At 34.6% G+C, this 21052-nt stretch overlaps 1 protein-coding gene across 8 annotated transcripts in view; it reads left to right on the top strand.

Annotated features, from left to right (window-relative positions):
- The window catches only part of ATXN2 (ataxin 2), a 192198-nt gene that overhangs the window by 159423 nt on the left and 11723 nt on the right, over positions 1 to 21052 (top strand). For all 8 annotated transcript variants that reach the window (XM_077159865.1, XM_077159859.1, XM_077159866.1 and 5 more), the window contains 2 exons: positions 16539 to 16723; positions 17034 to 17166. In XM_077159865.1, coding sequence (XP_077015980.1) covers positions 16539 to 16723; positions 17034 to 17166 — 318 coding nt within the window. The remainder of the gene's footprint in view (positions 1 to 16538; positions 16724 to 17033; positions 17167 to 21052) is intronic.

The following is a 21052-nucleotide window of genomic DNA, read 5'->3' as shown; positions in this document are numbered from 1 at the left end:
TTATTATTATTAATTGAATCACTGTTTTTATAGGTTTGTTGATATTTTCCATTCTTGAGTCACCTTGGGTAATGAATTGATTTCTTGGAAGTTTCACATTATAATATTTGATAATTTCATGGTCCTTTTTAATTTTGTAAGGTCAGTAGTAATATCACCATTTGCCTTTCTGAGTTTTAGTTATTTTGATCTTTTCTCTTTTTTTCCTTTGTTAGTCTAGCTAAAGGTTTGTCAGTGTTGATTTTTTTTCAGAGAACCAACTGTTTGTTTTATTTATTCTGTAAATTGTTTTTCCATTCTCTATTTCATTTATCTCCACTCTGATCTTAATTTTCCCCTTTCTTCTGCTAACTTTGGGTTTACTTTGCTCTTGTTTTTCTAGTTCCTTAAAATGTAAAGTTTGGTTATTAATTTGAGATGTTTCTTCTTTTTTAATATAGGCATTCATAGCTATAAATATCCCTCTGAGCACTGCCTTCGCTGCATCCCATAAATTTTGGTATGTTTTGTCTTTGTTTTCATTTGTCTCTAAGTACTAATTTTCCTTATAGTTTGTTCTTTAATACATTGGTTATTTAAGAGTATGCTATTTAATTTCCACATATTTATAAATTTTCCACTTTTTCTTCTGTTGATTTCTAGCTTCATCCCATTGTGGTCAGAGAGGCTACTTTTTATGTTTTTGATATTTTAAAATTATTTAGATTTCCACTGTGCCCTTACTTATGGTCCACTAGAAAGAGTTATACATGTGCATTCGAAAAGAATGTGAATTCTCCCATTGTTTGTTGAAGTGTTCTGTATATTCCTGTTAGATCTAGTTGATTTGTAATGTTTTGCAGGTCCTCTGTCTTCCTTGCTGATCTTTTGTTTAAATATCTATTCAGTGTTGAAAGCAGTGTATGAAAGTCTCCCAACTATTATTGTCTATCTATTTCTCTCTTCACTTCTGTCAGTGTTTGCTTCATATTTGGCACTCTCCTGCTTGGTGCGTCTCTGTTTATAATTGTTAAATCTTGTTGAATTGACTGTTGTGTTGATATATAATGTCTTTATAAATGTTACACCTTTTTGCCCTTCCTTTTCTACGTTACTGCCCTCCTTTTTAGTTCAGGTGATTTTTTAAAATGAGTCTTTTGAATCACTTATCTTTTCCTTTTGTGCAGATTTTTAATATATTTTTTATGATTACAATGGAGATTTCATTTAGCATACTAAATCTATTACAATTTAATTTGTGTTGATCCCAGTTTGATTTCAATAGCCTATGCAGTCACATTATCTGTATTCCTCCATGTCTCCCTTTTACGTTGTTCATGTCACAAATTACGTCTTTATGCATTGTGTGTACAGCAACTAAGATTTCCACTTATGTTTTTTAAGAATGTGAATTTTCAGCTTCATAAGAAGTAAAGGACCGCACTACAAGTGAAAAATGAAATAATACTGGCATACATATATTTACCGGTATTTTTTTAATTACACTGATGATCTTTGTTTTTTTTAATCCAGAAATGAGATACTGCCTAATGTTGTTTCCTTCCAACTGGAAGGATTTCCTTTGGCATTCCCTGTAAGGCAGGTCTACCTGTAGTAATGCTCTCAGTTTTTGTTTATCTGGTAATATCTTAATTTCTCCCTCATTTTTGAAGAACGACTTTGCCAGACATATAATACTTCAGTAACAGGGTTTTTTTTGCTTTGGTTTGTTTTTTCCTTTTCAGCACTTTAAATGTGTCCCCCATTGATTTCTGGCTTCTTGATTTCTTTTGAGAAATTGGATGTTAATCTTACTAAGGATCCATGGACTGTAACATGTTGCTTCTGTTTTGCTGTTTGTTTATATATGTATATAAAAATTAAAATTTTCTTTTTTAATTAAAGAAATTATGGGTTTTAGAAAAATCATTCAGAAAATAGAGTTCCTATGTAATCTCCCTTTTATTAACACCTTGCATCAATGTGGTACACTTCTTACAGTTGATGAAAGAACATTTTTATAATCATAGTATAGTATAGTATATGAACTGGAGTCCATGGTTTACATTAGAATTCACTGTTTGCATAGCACAGACCTATATTGTTGTTGTTTTTTTTTAATTTTTGTTTTAGTGACATAGATAGAACCTAAAATATCCCCCTTTAACCACATTCAAATATATAATTCAGTGTATGTATAATGCTGTGCTACCGTCACCATTCTCCATTACCAAAACTTTCCCATCACCCCCAACAGAAATTTTCTACCAATTAAGCTTTAGTTCTTCATTCCCTTCTTGCATTCTGGTCCCCAGTAACTTGTATTCTAGTTTCTGAGTCTTTGAATTTGTTTATTGTAATTATTTCTTATCAATGAGATCACACAATATTTGTTCTTTTGTGCCTGGCTTATTTAACACAACATGTTCTCTTCAGGGTTTGTCCATGTTGTCATGTGCTGGAACAACATTCCTTTTTCACAGCTGAATAGTATTACATTGTATGTATATACCACATTTTGTTTTTCCATTCATTTGTTGATGGACCTTTGGGTTACTGCCATCTTTCGGCAATTTTGAATAATGCTGCTAGGAACATTGGTGTACATATATCAGTTTTCCCATCACTATTTGTTGAAGAGACTATTTTTTTTCCCCACCGAGTGTTCCTGGCACTCTTGTTCATAATCAGTTGGCTATAGATGTGTGGGTCTATTTCTGAACTCTCAGTTTGGTTCCATTGATCTCTATATCTGTCCTTGTGCTTATACCATGCTGTTTTGACCATTGCAGCTTTGTAATGAGTAATAAAATCAGGAAGTGTGAGTTCTCTAGTTTTGTTCTCTCTTTAAAGGTGGTTTTAACAAGACAGAACACCTCACCCTTCCATATAAATTTCAGAATTGGCTTTTCTATTTCTGCAAAGTAGGTTGTTGAAATTTTGATTGAGATTGCATTGAATCTATAAATAGCTTTCAAATAGTATTGACATCTTAATCTTTCAATCCATTAACATGGAATGTCCTTCTATTGATTTAGGTCATCTTAAATTTCTTTTAGCAGTGTTTTGTACTTTTGCATGTATAAGTCCTTTATATCCTCAGTTAAATTTATTCCTAGATATTTTATTCTTTTAGTTGCTGTTGTAAATGGGATGCTTTTCTTAATTTCCTCTTCAGATTGTTCATTACTGGTGTTTTGAAATACGACTGATTTTTGTTTGTTGATCTTGTACCTACTACTTTGCTGAATTTGTTAGCTTAGTAGCTTTGTTGTAGATTTTTTTGGACTTTGTATGTGTAGGATCATGTCATCTGCAAACAATGAAAGTTTTACTTCTTTTTTTCCGCTTTGGACACCTTTTATTTCTTTTTCTTGCCTAATTGTTCTTATTAGAACTTCCAGTGCAATATTGGATATCATTGGTAACAGTGGGCATTCTAAGTGTTTTATCAAGAATGGGTGCTGGATTTTATGCATCATTTGTCATGATCATGTGTTTTTTTACTCCTGTTAATGTTGTGTGTTACACTAGTTGATTTTCTTATGTTAAACCACCCTTGTATCCCTGGGATATATGCTACTTGACCATAGTGTATAATTTTTATTATTTTTTTTTCATTTATGTCCTCAGCCCTCCTCCCTCAATATAATTTTTATTTTTAAATGCAATTTTATTGAGATATATTGACACACCATACAATCCATCCAAAGTATATAATCAGTGACTCACAATATCATCACATGGTTCTACATTGATCACCACAATCAATTTTAGAACATTTTCATTATCCCAGAAAAAGAAATAAAATTAAAATGGAAAACCCAAAACACCCCATACTCTGTAATACCCCCTTCTCCCCTACTTTTGACCCCTATTATAGGTGTGGTAATAACAACTATTATAATAGTTGTTACTGTTGAGGAAAGAATAATAAGATATTTCGGTTTTCTGTAGTCCATAATTTGTAGTGGGTACATTTTTTCCCATATACTCTTCTATTAGCTCCTTGCAGTAATGTCGTACATTTGGTCTAGTACTTGAAAGAACTTTTTAATGTTTGTATAGTTAATCACATCCATCACTCACCACAAGATTCACTGTTATATATTCCCATATTTTAACTGCTAGCTTTCCTTCTGGTGACTTACATGACTCTAAACTTCCCCTTTCCACTACCTTCACCCACAATTCAGTACCGCTTAATTATCTTCACAATAATGTGCTACTATCTCCTCTGTCCATTTCAGAACGTTTAAATTTGACCTAGTTAAAAATGCTACACATATTAAGCATGAGTTCCTCATTCTCTAGCCTGTTTCTAGAAAAAATTCCCCTCTGAGCACTGCTCTCACTGTATCCTATAAGTTTTCATATGTTATGTTCTCATTTTTATTCATTCCAAGATATTTCCTGATTTCCCTGTTGACGCATTGATTGTTTAGGAGTGTTTAACTTAAAAATAATCATGGATTTTCCACTTCTCTGTCTGTTAGTGATTTGTAGCTTCATTCCATTCTGGTCAGAGGAGATGCTTTGCATAATTTCATTCTTGTTAAATTTATTGAGACATGTTTTGTGATCTAACGTGGTTTATCCTGGAGAACATTCCATGTGCACTTGAGCAGTGTGTGTCCTGCTGTTTTGGGTGCAGTGTTCTATATATGTCTGTTATGTCTAGTTCAAATTTATGATATCAAGTTCTCTGTTTCCTTACTGATCTTATGTCTAGATATTTTATCTTTTGGTGAAAATGATGTAATAAAGTCTATTATTGTAGAGGTGTCCATTTCTGAATTAATCATTCCGAAAGTACCTCATTTGCTATGATACACGTAGCTCCAGACTTAATTCTACATCCCCACCTTCATGCTTCCCACAAGTGCAGATTATTCCACAGATCACCTAGTTCTAGTGATATTCCTGAATTTCTACAAAAGGAAATCATACTTTTCTTAGGTGAGTGTGGTGCCAGAATAGTCCTGAAAAAACAGCTTGATATACTTGAAATATGACCAAAATGGGTGTCCAGTTAAAACATTGGAAGACCCTCATGTCAGTTACTAGAATGCCTCGACTCAACACAATCCTTATTCTTAGGAAGAGTAAAAGAAAATTCAGCCATTAAAAGACCTGATGAGGATAAAAGAATATCATTCAGTAAAAACTTCTTATTCTAAAGAAACAATAAAAATTGAACATTCATGTTTTTTATTTTTGATCACCCACCACCAGCAGCATTCTACTTTAACAGTAGGTTTCACATTTGTTTTGTTTTCAAGTTGCATTTCTGGAAACTTAGGTCAGTATTTTTCTGAGAATATCTCAGAATTTCTTGTGATAGCACCATATATAAACCATAAACTAATTCTCACCAGATCTCAAAACTGTTGGCTTTTTGATTTACTGATTAAGGAAACCCTTAGCTCTGCTGATGGGATAAACTAAGCAAGTTAGTCCCAAGAACAAGAATGAAAGGCACCCTCATATTTACCGTTTTCTCCCTAACTGAAGTTGATTCTAGGAAATAAACTATTGGCACAACTTTCATGTTACTGTCCAGACTCCCAAGCATTGGCCACTATCACCAGTTCTAGGCTCAAGTGAATAGACAATTGACTAAATACTTTTCGTATCCACCCAAGCTTTACCTTAAGCTCAGTCATTGCATAGAGCTCAAATCTCCATGTGCTAATGTTTGGGACATGACATGCTAGTCTCTATTTTGGAAAAATTTAGTTAGGTCATACTTCCTATAACATGCTCCAAAATGGCATGGAATACGACCCCTTTTAGGGTTGGCTCATGATATACTGTATACCATTCCAGTGGGTACACAAAGAAAAAAATAGCATAATCAATTCTGATTTCCCATTTAAAAGCCAAACACCTATGTCTAGAAGGAGCTCCCCCATCTGAGAACCTTTGCCCTGTTAGAGTTCCCACTGTGGAAGCCCTTGGGTCTCAAGGTTAGTTATGGAGTAGGATGGCTGTAGGTGATTGGAGGATGGGCAGTGTGGTGGTTACTGAAGTTGCCCTCCCTGCCATAGGAAGATGACTGGCAGTAAGAGGTGACATTGGTGGTATTGAGGATGTTGAATTGTTCTGCCAGCACAAGCAAGACCAGGAGAGAGAGAGAGGACATCTAGAGTCAGTCTCCATTCATAGCCCCATGACATACGCTGCTCTCTTTCACTACCCTGCAGAGGATCTGGAGGTAGTCATATCTGTTTTTCTCTTCTTCAGCAAAATAGTTCCAAAGGTAGATCTTCAGCTTCCTTTGTTGCTCAAAGATGTCCAAGAAGTCAATGAAAAACCCAGAGAATATGTAACACTCTAGAATTTTGGTTTCTTCCTGTCTACAGACCTCATGCCTCACATGAGGATTTTGTTGTACTTGAGAAGTCCCCTCCCCTAATTTTTTCAGGGTTCTTGGTGGTGATTAGTCTGTTCTGCATATAGTGAAAGCCTTCTTCAAAGTCCCCATACACACTCTGCCCATTCACTGTTGGGTGAAGAGATCAGATATGGGGTTATTCGACCAGTCATGTAACAAAAAGCAAAGAATAAAAGAATACAGGATCATTTGAAAAAAGTCCACACTAAACTCAAACTTATGCCCAATAGAATCAAATTTAAACTCCATATTCCTCTGTTCTTTGAGAGAAGAGAATCAGGCTCCAGAGGTCAATGTCTGTGTAATCTTCATCACCTTCTGGACATCATCCTCCTTAAGAGTGACAAAGCAAGCTTACTAACAGGAACTTCAGAAGGAAACACTGAACCATTTTTGACCAGTTGAGTAATTTTCTCTTCATTGAAAGAGCCACGTGAAAGGTGAGGTACAAATTTTTGCATCCCAAATCATTATTTTTGACCAAGACATGGCAGTTACAGAGCTGTTTAGAGGGAGGTCCTGTACTTCAGTGCTGCTTCCTCCAGCCAGCTGTGAATGATCTACATAGTGTCCGTCAGTGTATCTCCAAATTTGGAAAATTGCCTCATCCATGGATTGTTACAGTCTTGATCAGGACCTCATGCAGCCAGCTCATGTGATCCCAAATGCTTAAGGACCTACAGTCCCTGGTACTGCTGCTCTCATCTGCCATCGTGAGGTGTGTTCTTGCCAGGGAAACTGGGCAGTGGAAGAGGCAGGTCCTTGGTCTGGATAACCCCCCAGGCAGTAGCACCAAGTGAAGTCTCTCTTGCTTGTTTTTAGCGTTCTGTCTTTGTCTTTGGCATTGATTGGAAAGTTTGATCATGATATGCCTCGGTAAATATCTGTTTCATTGTGCTTGATGTTTGTTAGGTATGGACTTTATATATTCATGTCTTTCATCAGATTTGGGAAGTTTTTTACCATTATTTGTTCAGATAATTTCTGGTATTTTCTTTCTTTTCCTTCTGGTACTTCTATGACTTATATAATGGTACTTAATGGGGTTCCTCAGGCTCTGTTTTGTTGGGTTTTTCTCTTCATTTTTTCTTCTCTTCCAACTGTTAATCGAGTTTACTGATCCCTTCCGCCTCCTCTAATCTGCTCTGAATCCCTCTTTTGGTTTTTTTACTTAAGTTCTTGAACTTTTTAGTCTAGAATTTCTACTTGATTCTTCCTTATTATAATTTCTGTCTTGTTATTGAAATTTTCATTTCATTCATATATTGTTTTCCTGACTTCCTTTAGTTCTTTGTCCATGTTTTCCTTTATTTCATTGATTTCTGTCTTTGAGAATTGTTCTAAGATCTTTGATAGTAATTCCAGAGATTGCACTTCCTCTGGAATATTTTCCATACAATTATTTTTCCCCTGTAACTGGACAATATTTCCCTGTCTACTTGTATGTTTTGTAATTTTTTGCTGTTGAGAACTGAACATTCTGAATATTGAGTTATCACTCTGCAAATCTAGCTCTCCCACTCTTCAGTCTGCCAGACTAAGAACAAAAAGTTTAAAAAGAATAATAAAAGGAAGGAAAGAAAGGGGGAGGAAGGGAAGTAGAAAGAAAGAAACAAACTGAATACCCACCAAAAAAAAAAAAAGAGAGAAAGAAGAAGCCCAACAATGAAAAAGCTCATCTGGTCTTTAAGTGCTGGTAGATGTTGGTGTGAGGCCCGAAGCTACTGCTGCCTAGAGGGCTGAAACCAAGGTCAGAGTCTGTGCTGTGCCCTTAGGGATCTTCCAGGCCAGGAAATGTCCATATGTAGAGAGGAAAGAAAGAACCCACGTTAGCTCTTTAGATCCAGGGGGTTGTTGGTAGAAGCTGGAAGCTCATTGCTGTTAATGCTTCTAGGACTTTTCAGTGGACAAAACTAAGAAATATCTTTTTTTTTTCTTTATAGAAATTCATACTAACATTTCTAATTCATGTTAATATTGCAAGATTTTTTTTACTGCTTTGACTTTGTGCTTGCTTGCATCTCTTATTCTCTTACACTGAAAATCTTGGTTGCCAAAAATAGAAACTATATTATCTATCACATAACAAGTCGTCCCAGAACTTTGCAGCCTGAAACAATAAACATTTATTTCACACCGTTTCTGACCCAGACGTGGCTTAATTGGATTGTTCTGCTTCGAGTGTCTCTCATGAGGTTTCAGGCAAGATGTTGGCTTGGGTTCCTTGCCACATGAGCACAGCAATGCTGACATGTCAGCTGATGAGAATTCTCCTGGAATGAGTATTCAGACAGAGAGCAACCTAAATAGGAGCTTTAGTATGTTTTATAATCTAATCTTAGAAGTGACATAAAATCATGTCTCCCATATGCTTTTGGTCATGCAGACCAACCCTGATACAATGTAGGGAAGGAATTACACAAAGGTGTTTATTCCAGGGGCTGAGGATTATTGAGGGTCATCTTAGAAATCAGCTTATTTACATTTTTCCACAATTTGTATAAAATATTTTCAAAATTTTTGTAGTATAATTGTTAGATTGTGAAATAAAATTTAATATTTCTTCAGATTATTACTTGTCCTTGGTATATGTTTTATTAAGTATGTACAGTCAAAATACTGTCTTCTATATCACTAAGTAGTTTTGTTGTTGACTTGGTGTATGGTTTATCTCATCGAGCTTTTTCATTTTTAAAGGATTTTTAAATTATTTAATTATTTTTAAACTAAAATATTTATGAAGAAAATACGTATTTATGTCTTCATAGTAAAAATTGTATAACAAGATGCATTTGAAGTTTTGCTGTGCTTCCATTCCAAACTCTCCTACCTAGGAACTTGTTTTTACTCTGTAGGAGATCGTTTAAAATAGTTTTTTGTTTATCCTTAAAGCTTTTTTTTCCTCCCCAATATAAACAAATGCATGTTTGTTTATTTTTTAAGTAGCTTTATTTAGATATAATTAAGATTCCATAAAATTCACTCTTTTTAAGAATAAGATTCAGTGGTTTTTAGTATATTTACAATGTGCAGCAACCATCACCACAATCAGTTTTAGAATGGTTTCAGCACCCCAAAAGGAAAGCACATACCATTTAACACAGTCATCAAAAGATTGGTCTTTTCCTCTCCCCTTCCCCTTCCTCCTGCTCCCTCTGATACCCTAAGTACACTAATCTACTTTTTATCTCTGCAGAGTTGCCTGTTCTGGACATTTGATATAAATGGAATCACTGTGTGTTTTTTTTGTGACTGGCTTCTTTCACTTAGCATAGTGTTTTCCAGGTTCATCCATGTTGTAACATTTATCTGTAGTTCTTTCCTTTTTATTGTTGAATAACATAGTATGGATATTTCACATTTTGTGTATCCATTCATCAGTTGATTGATATTTGAGTCATTTTCACTTTTTGATTTTTCTGAATAATGCTGCTATGAACAATTGAGTACAAATTTTTGAGTGGAAGTATGCTTTTGTTTTCCTGGGTATATACTTAGTCGTGGAATTTCTATATCAGAACTACCAAACTGTTTTCCAAAGTGGTTGCACCATTTTGTATTCCTATCAGTAGTGTATGAGGGTTCCAATTACCCCACACTCCTGCTAGCACTTGCTATTTATTGAATGTGTTTTCGATTATAACCATCCTAGTGAGTGTGGTTTTGATTTGCATTTCTTTGATGATTAATATTGTTGGGCTTACTTCATTATTAGCCATTTGTGTATCTTCTTTGAATGATGTAAGATACTTTGCTTAATTTTTTGTTTGTTTATTTACTGAGTTACAAAAGTACTTTATATATTGTAGATAATTTGTAAATTATCTGTGGGCTGTCTTTAATTGATTGATGGATCCTTTGCAGTAGAAAAGTTTTAAATATTTTTATGAAGACTGTTTTTTCTATTGTTTTGTTGCTTATGCTTTTGATATCTTATGTAAGAAACTACTGTCTAATCCATTGTCCTTAAAATTTACTCCTATAATATATTCTAAAAATTTTAGTGTTTTAGTTGTGACATAGAGGTCTGTGGTCCATTTTGAGGTAATGTGTTATTTGGTAGGAATCCAGCTTCATTCTTTTGTATGTGATAACCAGTTGTCCCAGCTCCATTTGTTGTAAAGATTGTTATTTTGCCATTAATTTGTTTTGGTTCCATGTTGGTATTTATTTTTATTTCTCTTTCAAAATACACAAAAGGAAATATATAGTATTTACTGTTCTACCCCTTGACACCTTTTGTTTCTTTAATATAATATATCCTAGAATATATGATGTAAGTTTATAAAGATTTTGCACATTCCTTTTTAAATTGGTTTATTTTATCATACTGTAAAGAAGTTTTAAAAATGTATGGATGGATATTTTAAAAATTTTTCTTGAAATCTGTGGTTTGCCTTTTCATTTTCTGAAGTCTTTAAAAGAGCAGAAGTTATACATTTTGGACTACATTTTATCAGTTTTTCATGTATAGTTTGTGCTTTTGTTTTTTTTCCTTATCTTTGCATACAATAAGGTTGAAAGATTTTTCTGCTGTATTTTCTTCCAGTAATTTTACAGTTTTTAGGTTCTTCCCCCTTTTTCTCTCCTAAGTTTCACCTTTGTAATTCAATTTATAGTTTTTATGGTTTTCTTCTTTCCTGTGTAGTAAATAATTCAATCACTTTTTCTTCTAAAATTTATGTAATTTCATTTTTTTTTTCCATTTAAACATCTGAGCCATTTGCAACTTATCTTGTGTGGAGTGTAAGGTATAATCCATTTTTTTTTTTTTTACCAGTCATACTGTTTTGTAATGTATACTGAATAAAACACATTCCTTTAAGTTGCGTTTTGGTGAATTTTGACATATGTCTTTACTCATGTCAACTGCCACCTCTTCTCTGGCTTGAAGAATTGCTTTTCTCCTTTCTGTCACTATTGATTAGATTCGTATTTCCTAGATTTTCATATAAATAGCACCTACTGTGTGTGTGTATGTGTGTGTGTGTGTGTATAAATGTTTTTTGTTTGTTTCTGGCTTCTTTTGCTTATCGTTAGAACTTCAGAATTTTTCATCCCACGTATTTTATTTTCCTATCTGCTAAAATAAATACCATACAGTGAATTGACTTAGCAACAGGAATATATTGGCTCATGGTTTCAGAGGGTTTCTTCCTGGGGTCAGTATCTTCTGGCTGGCCAGCAGTCTTTGGGATTCCTTGGCTTTTCCATCACGTGACAATGCATATAGTGATGTCTTATTTCTTCTCTGGGTTTCCATTGACTTCCCAGCTTCTGGCTACTCCCCGTGGCTTCTCTTTCTGTCTGACTTTAACTTAGCTTATATAGGACTCCAGTAATCCAAGAGGTCTTATTTACAGTGGGGCCACATATGCCAGAATGCAGACTGAGACCAAGAACATGTCCAAACTGGGATACTCAATTCAGTCCACCACAATGTGTATCAGTTTGCTCCTTTTTATTGCTGATTAGCATTCCATTTTACACTTATACTGCAATTAGTTTATCCATTTGTCAATTGATGGGCATTTGGGTTATTTCTAGTTTTGGATTGTTATGAATAAAGTTGTTACGAGCATTTGTGTACAGTATTTGTGTGGATATTTGCTTTCATTTCTGTTGCTTAAGTACCTAGAATGGGAATTGCCAAGTTGTGTGATAAGTGCATATTTAAATTTTAAGGAACTGGCTGTTTTCCAACATGATTCTATCATTTTGCATTTCAGTTAACCAGCTTTGTAATAGTTTTAGTTTCCTTGGCTGCTGGAACAAATACCAGGCAATGAGTTGACTTAAACAATGGGAATTTAAAGAGGCTGAGAGTAATACAGAATGTCTCATCGAGGCAGTGATTTAGGGACATGTAAATCGTTAGGGCCGGCTACTAAGGTTCCATGGTCCTTGACTGCTCTTTCGCATGGCAGTGCAAATGGTGACCTCTCCTGGCTTCTCACTTCTCTTCTGGGTTCCCTTGGATTTCAGCTTCTTGCTTCCCAATAAACTCTCGATTTCATTCTGCTTATTAAGGACTCCAGTAATAGGAGTAAGACCCATCCTGATTGGATAGAACCACACCTTAACTGAAGTAACCTCATCACAAGTTCCATTTACAAGGGTCCATACCCACAGGAATGAATTAAATCTGAGAACGTGTTTGTTTGGGGTTCATAGCTCCAAACCACTACCATTATGATTTCTCATGTGGTTTTAATTTGGATTTCCCTAATTATGACTGGTCACGAACATCTTTTCATGAATGTATTGACTGTTTGTATATCTTCTTTTGCAAATTGTCTGTTTATATCTCTTTCCCATTTTAAAGTTGGGTTTGTTTTTTTACTATGAAATTGTATTATATATTATAGATGCAAATTCCTTATCATGTATGGGAATTGTGAGTATGTTCTCTGAGTCTCTCTCTTAATCAGATTTTTTGTTTTGTTTTTCAGAGCTGATATAGTTAATTTCAATGAAGTCCCATTTATCAATAGATTAAATAGATACAAATTTTCACCGTCTTAATTTTGCTGATTGCATCCCTATGGTGTTGTTTATAGTGGTCCTCTGTCCCCCGTAATACCTGTAAACTGGTATCTACTGGAAGTAAATATAAGAGGCTTGATACGGTTAGATTGGATTAAAAATGGAATGCTTCAGATTATGCAGTACTTCCATTACAGGCCATGTAATGTCTTAGCATCTCTCTTTTGATAGTAGAAGTAGCCAGTGGGTTTTTGCCAACCTTTATCCATATGGAATAGTTTCTCACTAGCTGTTCCGTATTCATTTTCATTGATAGTCATTTTCTAGCTCTAGATCCGTTATTTCATTAGGGATTGTACAATGGTGGCATTCTGTTTCTTTCACCCTTTCATCAATTATTAGCTAGAATATATTACAAAGAAAATAGTTCAGTGTAGAAAAACTTTATCTCATTGGACAATTTGGTTACCTTGAGTTACGGTTTGTACACGTAAGGCAATTAAAATGCTTGTTTACCTTTTAAAACCAATTTCCAAATGAATCAATTGTTTCTCTATCATCCTCTGAAGGTGACCCATGAGAGATGTTTTTTGTTTGTTTTTATCAGTAAAACACGTTGATTTTGTTGTTTTTAGAGAAGTTATAGGTTTGCAGGAAAAAACAGGGCTTCCCATATCACCAACCCATTATTAACACCTTCCATTTGTGTGGTATCTTTGTTACAGTTGATGAAATAATATTATCTGTACTATTAGCTATAGTCCATAATTTACATTAAGGTTCACTGTGTTATACAACATAGGATGTTGTTTTTTATTCTAGTAACATGCATGCATCCTAAAATTTCCCCTTTTAGCCACTTTCAAATGTATGTCTGTATTGGTAGTTATGTTCACAGTATTGTTGCTACCATCACCTCCATCTGTTAGCAAAACTTTTCCATTACCCCATGAACTTTTGGATTGTAATATTCGTTTTCTGTTTGGCATTTTTATTAGGATCACATTAAATTTGTTAATTAACTTTGGGGAGAATAGATATCTTTCTGATGTTGAGTCTGCCTATCCGAAAACAAATCATGTCTTTCTACTTGTTTAAATCTTCTTTATCTTCAGTAATATTTTAAGGTTTTCCTTATAAAAGTTTTATGCATTTCTTCAGGCCATGTCTCAGGTGTCTTTTCTTTTTATTGTTAATGTAAATCTATTTGTCCATATATGAAGGTTATTGCTGTCCATATGTTAATTTTATGCCCTGCTACTTTACTAAATTCTAATCACATAACAGGCGAACTCAAAGGCGTGATTCTGAAATGCAGTCAGAGATTTTATAAAGCCTAAATTTCCAGCAGGGTAGGTGAGCCTTTGTATAAAACCACCTTCCTCATCCTATTGGTACCTACTGCAGAGTTTTCTTTCTTTTTTTTTTTTTTGGCAACCTGTGAGAGAACTCGATTTGTGTTTAAAAATATCCCAAAGTCAAGGACTTAAATAAAGTAAGGTAGGATTTCCAGACTTTGGTGCTATTGACAGTTTGGGACAGATATTCTTTGTGTATTGGAGAAGGGGTAGCATCCTGTGTACTGTAGGATGTTTAGCAACATCTCTGGTCTCTACCCACTAGATGGCAGTAGCAACCTCCCCGTAATCCAGTGGTGACATCCAAAACTGACCCCAGTCAGACATTGCAAAATATCCTCGGGGTGGACATGGGGGTAGGGCAAAATTGCCTCTAAAATCTGTCCATGTAAACTGTGGTTTAAGTTAAGATTACACTAGATTCAATTTGGGAAGGATGAAAACACAACCAAGAATCTGTATTATATCTCTTTGTACATACACATCTAGAAGATGGCCTAGAAGGCTGCATAAGGTAGTTCCTATTAGGAAGAGGATGGTTGGAACGGAAAATTTTGCTTTGTCTGAACTGTTTAAATTCTTGAGACTAAGACTGTATTCAGGTATTATTTTTGCGATTATTTTTAATTTTTAAAAAGACAACAAACTTGGCTAGTTTTTAATATGTAAGGGTAATGATGAAGTATCAAAAAAGTAGTGAAAAAAGTAGTGATGATGAATAGGTAGCACAAATAATGAGCTTAATTAGGCAAACTTTCATTTTATAACATTGTTTTTTGAGTTTGAGGTGATTCATTACTAAAAGGAAGTGCTTTTTCAATATGTAAACTCTCAAGGTTAAATTCAAAGAACTTTTTTACTCTATTATGTTTTCAAGTTTTGCTTTCCTAAATGTTTATGAGTAGGTTATTAGGTTTCCTAAGTTTCAGCAACAGTCGTTAAATTTTTAGCTGGAAGTTTAAAATATCTAAAATAAAAACAAAATTCTATCAGGAAATTGGCGATTACTTGTATAATCAATTCAAATGATCATATGGACATAGCAAGTCATAACATTCTTTGTGCCTCGTACCTTATTGTAAGCAAGAAGGCCATATTTCCTTCCATCAAGTGGCCTGGTTGACACGACACCAGGAACAGATCACAGAGTAAATGCTGAAATAGACATATGAGGAAAAAGTATACAGAGGTTGTGATTAGCTTTTTCTGGGGGGCTGAGAAAGGCATTACAGAGATGGCAGTTGAGCTAAAGTTCTTATTTAGAGCCTAACCAGGAGAAGTATCTTACAGGGACAAATGTGTGGACTAATCTAAAACATAAAGTAATTTTTAAAAGCTTTCTCATTTAGAAAACTGCTACATTGTAGACAATGATATGTTTGATAAGAAATAAGAAATGGTATAGGGATTCGCTGGTGGAAAGTTAGGGAAGATGGAGTAAAGATTGATATTGAGTCTGTTTTGGCCTTTTTGTCATGCTTTTGTTTTTCTTTAAGTGAACCTTCCCTAGCAAGTGGCATAATTTGGTGTATCAAACAGATATAGGTTTAGTCCTCACCCTCATGTCTTCTGGTAGAGATAAAAAGTAAACACTCATTATCTGAGAAGTTGTGCAAAGGAAAAGTAATTTCAGAGAGTCTACTACAGTCTCTCTGAGGAAGGTGCTTTCAGGCTGAGTCCTGGAAGAAAACTCAGAATTATCCAAACTGGGGGCTAGGGAATATTGTTTGAGGTCCAAGAATAGCATGTGATAGGGAAGAAGTCCAAAGTGGTGGTAGGGGTGGTTTAGGATGGTGTTGGACAAGCAGACAGGCAGGTAAAATCATGCAAGGCCTGGGATAGGCCATGTTGATGAGGCCTGTCAGTGAGCACTGAGGCCTTCAGTGCTTTCAGTCAGTACCTATATGTGTACTTCTGCTCTTGAGAAATTGTAGTAATACTGAGATATTAAGTAGGATCTTCTCAGTGTGTTCACTCAATGCCATCATCTGGGTTTGTCTTTTGAGTAGATGTTCATTCGTTTGAAACAATCCATACAGTAAATATTGTATTTAAGCCACTATTGGTTGTTGTAACTACCTTCCCAGAACATTTCCATTTGAAAAGCATTTGGCCTTGGACTCTGAAGTGTTGGTAAATAGGAAATATTACAGAAAAATCCCACAAACAATTTACTTGGACCTAATGTCCAGTGAACTCTGTAATGAACTAGTCATTCAAGCCTGTTCTTTCAAGCCAGGAGAAAATTGCTTAACCAAATGCTTATTTTATGATAAGGAAATGCTGTTTTCTAATACCAAGTCCTCTTTTTTCTGCAGTACCAAATATGCCCCAACAGCGGCAAGAACAGCATCATCAGAGCACCATGATGCACCCAGCCTCAGCAGCCGGCCCACCAATTGTAGCCACTCCCCCAGCTTATTCCACGCAATATGTTGCCTATAGTCCTCAGCAGTTTCCAAATCAACCTCTTGTTCAGCATGTGCCACACTATCAGTCTCAGGTAAGGTTGAGATGAGCTTTTCATTCCATTTAAATAACTATTAATTTGAATTTTTAATATAATAAAAGGATTTTTCCTTTATATTTTGTTGCATTGTGTTATGGTGGGATAGCTAGTTAAACATTTGGGAGTCCTTTTTAATATGTATTAGGTTACTGATCAATGTAAAAGTTTGTAGGAAACAGAAAAGATACTAGAATATTCACAGAGTAATAGATCTGGAAACCCTCAAGTTAAGACGTCTAACTAATATCTGTTTGGCTGTCTTGATATTTTAATGTTTTTTCTTTATTTTTTTGTTTGAACGCAGCATCCTCATGTCTATAGTCCTGTAATACAGGGTAATGCTAGAATGATGGCACCACCAACACATGCACAGCCTGGTTTAGTATCTTCTTCAGCAACTCAGTTCGGGGCTCATGAGCAGGCGCATGCGATGTATGGTAGGAAACACTTTGTCTTTTTCCAGTGTATTTGACTATTCTAAATCTCTTTTAAAGCTTTGAAAAGATATTCTGTTTAAGAATAACTTGGCCTTTTATGGCATTGAAGGTTAAGAAACTAAAGTAAAAGATGGACCATTTCTGATCTACTTAATGAGCCTTGGCAAATTGTCTCTACTTTGCACCTGGAATTACTCTGTTCTCAAGTGCCTTTCCTTTCTTTTGCCAAAAACATAATGATACGAGTAAAGGCAAAGCATCTTTTTTGGGGAGAAAGGTATTTTCCTCTTCCTTGTCACCACCGTCATTTGGTATGTATACACTGCCTAAGGTATGCAAAAAGGTTTTATCATGATTAAAGCATAAAAGCTCTCTCCAGCTTGAAAACACTCAGCTTTACTCCTTGCACTGGGGGTCACTGACATTGCAGATTTTCGTTGTTCTTTGCTCTCTGTTATGATGATATTATGTTTCTGCATCATACTGTGTGTGTTGAGTGGTCAAATTGTGCAACATTGGGTCTGAGACATCATTCATGCTTTTAATAGGATCAGTATAAATAGAATGGTAAACTAAAAATAAGAAGTACCTTTCATAAAATCAAACTGTAATTATATATGAGAATAATAAGATAAGCCCCACAAATCTTAATTTTGTGGCCAGAGAACTTCATGCAGGTCAATTAGCAGCTGTCTAGCCTTCTAAAATAATATGGTTTTCATTGTTAAGAATTTAAAATAAAATTTCTACTTATATCTTGTATATGTAGAATTTATGGATTCTCCTGTATTATGTTTTTCACATGTGCCTTTAATTAGTACCAGATTCATTAAGATGGAAGTTTTGTCTTGAACATACTTTTGGAGAACTCTTCTACCATCAATTAAGTTTTCTCATTGGCATTTCAGTTTGGGGGGGTGGTGGAAGGAAATAAATTTAAGTTATTCATACAATTGAAAATTGTACTGCTCTGAAAATGATATTGCAATTATGCAGAACCACTTGGACATTTGTTTTAAAACCTTTTAGTTTTTGTGAATCATCAAAAATGTAGAGATTTTGATTTTTAACTTTAGATGTCTTGAGTGGACATGTCTAGGCAATATTGAGTTCTTTAAGAATTTACAGATTTCTAGCAAACCTCCTTTTTTGAGATATTACTTTCTTTTCATACCTTCTACATGCTTATTTTTAAAATAAGTAATGTTTTTAACATTATATTAGTTAAGAAGAATAGAATTGAGGCGACAACAGTCAGTCAGCCTTCTTATCCACCCTTACCCAGCATCTTATGCTTTTCTTCCTGGAGAAACTCTCCTGACACACAAGTTTGCTACTAATAATAGGTGATTAAAGGCTTTGTGTTTATAGAATACTTAAATCTGACCTTAATTTACCACACTATCGCTTCTTAAAACCTTTTATTGTTCAGTATGCATTTTGAATGGAAAAAAAACAAAAAAAGAACAGGTACGATTGCTACCTTTTGGAAAATATTTCTTTCAAGAGTCCCTATTATAATTTAGCTGAGAAATAAACTGACAGACTTGACTTGGCTTGTAGTTTCATTTATGATCCATCCTTAGCTTGTCTTTAGTTGCCTTAGCCAGGCCTAAGTTTGTATGAAAAGGCACCATTGATTGTTCAGGCTGGTTTTTATGTATCGTGTGTACATTTCAATGATTTTCCAGTTTGCTAAAGGCTTAGGTAAAGCAGTCATTATGATTGTTTATACATTTCTGGTGCATATATCAACACTTAAGTGGAGAAAACATTTATTTCCTTATTTTCTGGTATATTCCCCTTAGATCTTAAACTTCTGAGCTAAAATTGCAGTGCTTTCAATCAGTACCTATATGTGTACTTATGCTCTTGAGAAACTGTAGTAATACTGAGATATTAAGTAGGATCTTCTCAGTGTGTTCACTCAATGCCATCATCTGGGTTTGTCTTTTGAGTAGATGTTCATTCGTTTGAAACAATCCATACAGTAAATATTGTATTTAAGCCACTATTGGTTGTTGTAACTACCTTCCCAGAACATTTCCATTTGAAAAGCATTTGGCCTTGGACTCTGAAGTGCTGGTAAATAGGAAATATTACAGAAAAATCCCACAAACAATTAACTTGGACCTAATGTCCAGTGAACTCTGTAATGAACTAGTCATTCAAGCCCGTTCTTTCAAGCCAGGAGAAAATTGCTTAACCAAATCTTGACCTACTCTCCTTTACACAAGTTGTCTTTCACTGAAGTCTGTTGATGGGACAGGCTAGGGGTAAGGCTGTGGGTTTAGCATGAGTGTTGCTAGTTTATCAAGGCTCTCTTCTGAATACTTCAGACCCTAAAAAGAACACTAGAAAATGATCATTTTGTTCTTTTTGTCATCATTAGCCATCATTTAATTTGCTAAGGCAAATTCTTTGTTGACTCTTTAGTAATTTATTTAAATTATTTTAGGTCTTTGGGGGCCTAAATATGTCCAATATAAATAAAATTCATAAGAATATTCTTATAAACTCAGACAAAACTGTTGCATAGGAATGCTAATTTTATACTCAACTCCTTTAAACAACATATATTTTACATTTTCAAAGCAACAAAATATGTTGAGTATGAATTAATGTTTATTTCTTGCTCTCTCTAGATTCTTAAAGTTGTTTATGCATATAGAAGAATATGTACCCAAATGTTGGTGACAATTTCATATCATCTTTTAGTCAGTCAGTTTATAACCATAGCAAGAATGCTCTCTGAATAGTTAGGACCGTCGAAAGATTATTTTTAATTTTTGGCATATTTAATGTAAGTATGGGGGTGGGCAGTGGTGGCTCAGTGGCAGAGTTCTCACCTGCTATGCCAGAGACCCGGGTTCGATTCCCAGAGCTGTCCATACCAAAAAAATAAATACATAAAAGGGGGGATCCGTTTGGGCGGGCCATGGTGGCTTAGCAGGCAGAAATCTCTCCTGCCATGCTGGAGACCCAGATTCAATTCCTGGTACCTGCTCATGCAAATAAATAGATAAAGTTAATATAAGTGTGCTAACAAATTACTGAACAGTTAAGTTATTAGAATGGGAGATATGTACATTCTAAATGCTTGTTGACCTTGTGGTCTTTTGAAGCTATATTAGAAAGGACTTTTGGCACAATTCATCTCTTTCACCTTAATCTAACTTTTAACACTGTGTCTGCCTCCTTCCTCCCAAGCAGTTACTTTATAGTTCCCTAAAGTTTAGTCTTCTAATTCATCTAATTCTGTTGTTATGGGCATAGGTTTCCCTTTCAAAAATAGTAGTAGTTAAGAAATGATGAATATGCAACTATGTGATGTTATTAAGAATTACTGATTGTACATGTAGAATGGAATGATTTCTAATTGTTTTGTTAATTCTTTTTTTAATTAATAAAAAAAACTATAAAAAAAAATAACCAAAAATAAAATAACATTTTGAAATGGCAAAAAAAAAAAAAAATAGTAGTAGTGACATTTTCTCTGTTGATTAGAGCCAGGAAGAGTTTGATCCAAAATCCACTTTGGCTTGGTTTTTTGGTAGTTTAATGCAAATGAGTTAGAAAATAGGGCAAGCAAAAAGAATTTAAATGCACCCATTTTCCCTCCACCAGACAACCACCTGGTTAACATTTTGGTATATGTCCTTCTAGGTGTAGTTTCACATGGACACACACACAGACCCTGCATGGAGACATGTTTTGATACAAAATTATGACATACACGTGTTTTAATATTGTCTTTATGTTTCTAAACTTTTGGATTCACTACCACATACCTAATAAACCTCTTTCAGAATAGTGACATTTCCATGAATAGTGTTTTATAAAATTAGTACTGAGTCATTCGAATAATAAAATTTGGTAAATGCTG

The sequence above is a fragment of the Tamandua tetradactyla genome, chromosome 5 (assembly GCF_023851605.1).
Source record: "Tamandua tetradactyla isolate mTamTet1 chromosome 5, mTamTet1.pri, whole genome shotgun sequence".
Classification (NCBI taxonomy): domain Eukaryota; kingdom Metazoa; phylum Chordata; class Mammalia; order Pilosa; family Myrmecophagidae; genus Tamandua; species Tamandua tetradactyla.
The sequence above is the reverse complement of the archived record's forward strand: the minus strand, read 5'-3'. Positions and strand labels throughout refer to the sequence as shown.